Source organism: Mus pahari, chromosome 4, assembly GCF_900095145.1.
Source record: "Mus pahari chromosome 4, PAHARI_EIJ_v1.1, whole genome shotgun sequence".
In the NCBI taxonomy this organism is placed as follows: domain Eukaryota; kingdom Metazoa; phylum Chordata; class Mammalia; order Rodentia; family Muridae; genus Mus; species Mus pahari.
Window position 1 is genome coordinate 35,012,925 of NC_034593.1, and position 6,352 is coordinate 35,019,276.

The window sequence follows — 6,352 nt, forward strand, 5'->3', positions numbered from 1 at the left end:
AAGATCTCCCATGCTCATGGATTGGCAGGATTAACATAATCAAAATGGCCATCCTGCCAAAAGCAATCTACAGATTCAGTGCAATCCCCATCAAAATTCCAACCCAATTCTTCACAGAGTTAGAAAGGGCAATTTGCAAATTCATCTGGAATAATAAAAAACCTAGGATAGCAAAAACCATTCTCAACAATTAAAGAACCTCTGGTGGAATCACCATCTCTTTCATTTTTTTATTATTGAAAAAAATTGGTTTTTAATATAATATATTCTGATTATATTTTTCCCTTCTTCCATTTCCTCCCAGATCCCCACTACCTTCCTACCCACCCAGTACACACCATTTATCTTTCTCTGAAAAACAAGAAAGCCAGGTGGTGGCCAGCAGTAGTGGCATACACCTTTGGTACCAACTGTCCAGGAGGCACAGGCAGGTAGCTCTCTGAGTTCATAGCCAGCCTGGTCTACAGAGTGAGTTCCAGGACAGGACAGCCAAGGCTACACAGAGGAATCCCTCAAACAAACAAACAAACAAAACCAAAGAAAAACATACAAATAAAAACAACACTCCCCCACCCTCCCAAAAATAAAACCCCACAAAATTGGAAACCAAGGACCAATTGTCTTATGGCCAATAAGTCTACAAAGATGCCGTTGAATTTGTTTTGTGTTGGCTGTCTATGCCTGGGCATGAGACCTATCTGAATTGTGGTTAATATGCTCAGTGAGACTCAGTGGGAGAATACTCCATTGTTTCCTTTTCCATTGAGTACCAATTACAGACAGCCATTGGTTAGGGTTGTCAGCCTCTCCCTCTCAGGGCTGGCAGCCAGTCTGGTTTGAACCTGTTCTTGCTTCCTGTCTCTATGAGATCATGTTATCAGTCTATTGTGTCTAGAAGACAGTTTCCTTAGCCATCCACTACCTCTGGCTCTTCATCTTTCCACCCCTCTTTGCTTCTTCTTCCTCCATACAGGCTCCTGAGTGCTGAGGAGAGGGTAGATGAAAACATACCATGTAAAGCTAAGTGCTCCAGAGCCCCCATCCCCCTCTCTGAGACAGGGTTGCTCTGTAGCCCTACCTATAGTGGAACTCGGTCTGTAGATCAGCTGGTCTTGGACTCAGAGATCCATGCCCCTCCAACCCCCATTGTCCAGTTGTGGGTCTCTGTTCTCCCTGATGAGGGCTAAGCGAGGCACTGATCTGAGTCCTAGCCTGATTTCTTTTAAGATTTTTCTCTCTGTTTTTGCTTGAATGCTCTAAGTCTCATCTTTGCTTTCTCCTGTTTACAATGCACTAGCTTGTTTCACAGGGCGCTAGCTATGTCAGGCACTAGTGTGTCTCTAGTGCATCACCTGTGTGAGAAGACAGCTTTACAGCTCCCCAATGAAGCCCAGTTTTGAGTCTCAACCTCACCTGTAAATTGTGCTTGACTTTCAGTCCCTTTCCATGGTACTGTATCCTAATTGCTTGCCCCACTGTGTTCTCCATGAAGCACTTAGTGAAGTTAGTACCTGAAGTGTGCTCTGATTGATTGTGTAACATTTATTTGTCATTAGCATTACGTGTATATGTGTGACTTATGTACTTAAAAATGTATTGAAGTTTGCTATAGATGATCATTTGAGTTATAAAAACTTAAATCCAAAATGTTACTGGAAGCCAGGTGTGGCAGGTGCCTGCTTGTAATCCCAGAACTTGAGAGACTGAGGAAGGAAGAGACAGCATACATGTGAAGCAGCTGCAGCCTGTGAGCACAGCAAGACCACCTCAACAATTCTAAATAAAGCCTGGATAGTTTCTTGCTTTCTAAAAGGAAAGTTGTATGTTGTTGAGTCTATAATTTAGAGACATTCTCTAAATGTTACAGCCCTTGTGTTCATGTCTTACGCACTCCCCACCATACAAAAGTACTTTTCAGTATTTCATATTTTTCACATTAAAGAACAGAACACTGTAAACTTTCAGTTTTCTAATTAACAGATGGCCTCCTTAGCAGTGTCCAACTGGCCCAAGCCCATGCCGTTGATTCCATGCCTGTCTTGGTCCACAGCATCTGGGGTCTTCACTACGGTAATTGATTGCAGTTGATACTTGATAGCATGTACTTAACTATATTATATTAGGGGTCCCCAAAGTCACCCCCAGATTTAGTGACCTCAAGAAGGAATAACAGAACATACACACACACACACACACACACACACACACACACACACACAGCCTAACTTTATAGCAAAAGGATATGACAGAAAAATCAATAAAAGGAAAAGACACATGAGGCAAACCTGATGCAGGCTTCCAAGAGTCCTTGCTCAGCTGAATCTCGTGGTTTATGCTTAATAAACCATGCAGTCAGTTGTAACAGATAATGAGATGCTGTTCTTCACTGAGCCTGGTCGAGCAGTCAGTGAGTTTGATGTCCTGTCTCCAGTGTGCTACAAGTCAGAAGGAACTGCAGAGTTAAGCAGAGCACAGACAGTACAAACAGTATGACTGTGATGGCCCACTCTTATCATTTAGGGAAAGTTCCATATTAGTGTGAAAGCTGCTTATTGATCAAATTCCCAGACTCCACTCATGGATATAAATGGGCCTTCCAAAAGATGAATAATCTCAAGCCCAATTACACTAGCTCTTATACAGTAATTAAAAATAATAATAATTATTATTATTACTATTTAAAAAGTACTGAGAAAGCTATGCCATGATTTTTTCTTACTTTATTTCAGGGTGTATTGAGTAAATCAATTAATTGGCGGGAGCTGGAAAAGCAGTATTATACACAGACAGTTTATGAAGAAGAAATTATTAATATGCTTGAATACTGTGGGGTAAGTTTTGGTTTGGATTGGTTTGGTTTTTGGTTTTTTGAGATATACCTGCCTCTCCCTCCCAAGTGCTGAGATTAAAGGTATGGGCCACCATGCCCAGCTGGAGTATTTTACTGTTCATGTAACACTGAAGTAAAAGTTTATTGCATATTTAGTTATATAAATAAATAACGTTTTTTCTGTGTAGCAGCTTCCAGTGGTACTTAGTTTACTGAGCTTGAACTCCAGGTGTCCGATCAGCTCATTTTGGCAGGCATTTGGCCCTGTGTGCTGGGTTTTATGGTAAAGATGGTGCCTCTAACATGGTGTTAGCTGTGCTGAGGTTTGGGGCTTTGTTGCACTTTGTTGAAATTGGAATAGCTTTATCTCATTATTGGTGATATTGACCATATGTTTATAAGTCTAAGACCATGTGTTTTATATTTCTGTATTGTGTGTGTGTGTATGTGTGTGTGCCCTTTGCCTATCTTGGATTTTTTTTTTCAATAATTTTTTTGTGACCCAAGTGAGGTAGCACACACCTTTAATCCCAGCAATCGGGAGGAAGGGGCAGGCGGATCCCTGAGTCTGAGGCCAGACCAGTCTACACAATGAACTCCAGTACAGACAGGGCTTTATACAGAAACACTGTCTCAAAAAACCAAAAAAATAATAATTTTTATTACTATGCAAATAAGTGGATTTCATTGTGATATTTCATACATGTTATGATGCTTTATGTTGCTCTTTGCTCCCCTGCCTTGCCTATCTCTGCCTCTTCCCTTTTCATGTTTCTCTGTTCCTTTTGGTTTTTCTGTTTGCATATGTGTATAGATGCAGTATTTCTCTCCCTGAGTCTGGCTAATTCTGCATAATCATCTCCAGTTTCTTCCATTCTCCTATAAACATCATAACCATTTACAGATAGATAAAATTTAATATACTATATACCACATTTTCTTTTCAGCTCATTTTTTTATTACACTTTTAAAAATTATTTCATTCTAGCTCTCAATAAAAATGACTTGAGCCAGGCATCATGGTAGTGTACATCTTTAATCCTCGCACGTGGGAGGCAGAGGAAGGTAGTTCTATTTGAAACTAGCCTGCTCTACATAGTAAGCTTTAGACCAGCAAGGGTGTGTCTCCAAAAAAATAAAATTTTAAAATTGATTGGCCATTTCTCTTAAATTGCAAGGCTATCTTGCAAGGATGTCATTTGGCCTTTTGATTTTTCTTTATGTATATGATATTTTCATTTAAATTATGTTGTATTTATAAGTCAATAAATTTTGAATCTACTTTTGTAACCTTCATAAGTAATATTTTTCTTTTGTATTTTTTTAAATTGTTAGTCTATCCAAAAGAAAGGATTTCAAGTAGTTATTTCTTGTACTTAAATGTACATTGTACTACAGATATGCCCATAAAACTTTTAGAAAGTCTGGAATTAAAACAGATTATAGCTATGTTTTGGAGTTTTGGGCAGTAAAACCTGATGCAGGCAACTTTACTCTGTTTGATTTTGCGTCTTGAGATAGCATTTCTCTGTGTAGCCCTGGCTGTCCTAGACCTCTGCAGACCAGGCTGGCCTCAGACTCAGAGATCCGCCAGCCTCCATCTCCTGAGGGCTGGGATTAAAGGCGTGCGCCACCACTGCCTGGCAATTCAACAGAAATGTGCCATTTATCTTAATTCTCTTCAAATTTTGTCATCTGGTTTTCCTTTGGCCCTGTAAGGATGATAGTAAATATTTCTACATGAAATTTACCATTTAAAAGATGCCATTTTAAGCATTTTGATGGTCCAGTTCACTGACAGTGAGAACACTCACAGTTGTGAACCATCACCACCATCCATCTCAAAATCTTTTCATCTTCCCAGAGTAAAACTCTGCCCGTTGAACAATAATTACCACTGTCACTCTGATGCATCCTCTTCACCATCACCAGTTTGTTTCCATCTTTAAATGTGACTGTGAGAACCCTTTTCTAATAAGCAGGATACACATTTCCCCCTTTGTACGTGGTTTATTCATATGGCAGTGTTCATCCGTGCGCCTTTAAAGGGAAGGGACTTTAGAGCTAGAAGTGGTGGCCTGTGCCTGTAATCTCAGCACCTGGGAAGCTTAAGCAGGAGGATCAAGAATGGGAGGGAGGGCTGGAGAGAGGGCTCAGCGGTTAAGAGCACTGACTGCTCTTCCGAAGGTCCTGAGTTAAAATCCCAGCAACCACATGTTGGCTCACAACCATCCGTAATGAGACTGATGCCCTCTTCTGGTGTGTCCAAAGACAGTGTACTTAATCTTTTAAAAAAAAAAAAAAAAATGGGATGGAGCCTATGTAGCCGGACCTTATGCCAGAACAAAGGAGCGTGAAAAAGACTTCTATTATACTCTGTGTGTGTGGTGGCAGGGATGGTAGTGGCAGTGGTGGTTTTCTGTGACAAGTTCTCACTAGGTAGCCCAGGTTAGCCTAGAACACACCATTCTCTTGCTTCAGCCTAAGTGCTATAGTTATAGGTGTGTGTCACTGCCCCTAGCTGATCATGCTGTAGTTATAGGTGTGTGTCACTGCCCCTAGCTGATCATGAATTTCTGAGACTAGGCTGTTTTATGTATGCTGTGCTGTAGTTTACTTACTGAAACTTTTTACCTTCTCTGTTTTTAAAATGTTTCATAACGTTCTAATATATATTAAATGGCTTTTCTTATCATCTATTCAGACAGATTCTTTCAAAATGGGACACGAGTTCATGAAACACTTGCCTAGCAGTGCAGACAAGCTGACTAACCTGAATCTGGTTTCCAGAACTTTAAATTTAGATATGACAGACCAAGTTGTATCCCCAAAGGATGCCAAGAGCCATAATTCTGGTAAAACATCTATCAGTGCTCCTTCAAATGGACAGTTGTTGCAAGATACAGCTAAGATGGAATGCTTGAATCAAACACTCTCGACTAACAAAAGTTGGTTTGCAAGTTACAACCCTCAGTCATTTCACCTGCTCAGCAGAGAACAAAGAAGAAGCAATCTTCAAAAAGAATCTTTAATATTCATGAAAGGAGTCATGGATGAATGCACTCATGTAGCAAACTTCTCAGGTACTAATTGCCTAGGAAACTGGGAACATCTGGAGTATGTAAATACTTGCTGCATACATTTCATGTGTGGATGGGTGTTTTGCCTGCATACATGTCTATACATCACAAATATTCCTGGTGCAGTGGAGGCCAGAAGAGGGTGTCAGATCTCCCCGAAACTGGAATTACAAATGATTGTTAGCCACTCAGTGGGAGCTGGGAAGTGAACGCAGGTCCTCAGGAATAGCAGCCAGTGCTCTCAACCATTTGAGCCCTCTCTCCACCAATCTTGTGTTTGTTTTTGTTCTTGCTTCTGTATGACTCTCTAGGATATTCACTTTGGGACTAGAGATATAGCTTTCACAGTGTCTGGGCTCAATCCCCAGCAGTGCATCAACTGGGAATGGTGGTACATGCCTGTAATCTTAGCATTAGCACACAGGAGGTAGTGGGAATGGTG

At 40.6% G+C, this 6,352-nt stretch overlaps 1 protein-coding gene across 2 annotated transcripts in view; it reads left to right on the top strand.

Moving 5' to 3' along the window:
* Positions 1-6,352, top strand: part of Abhd18 (abhydrolase domain containing 18) — a 45,112-nt gene that overhangs the window by 34,894 nt on the left and 3,866 nt on the right. For both annotated transcript variants that reach the window (XM_021195707.2, XM_029537520.1), the window contains 3 exons: positions 1,981-2,070; positions 2,730-2,831; positions 5,535-5,913. In XM_021195707.2, coding sequence (XP_021051366.1) covers positions 1,981-2,070; positions 2,730-2,831; positions 5,535-5,913 — 571 coding nt within the window. The remainder of the gene's footprint in view (positions 1-1,980; positions 2,071-2,729; positions 2,832-5,534; positions 5,914-6,352) is intronic.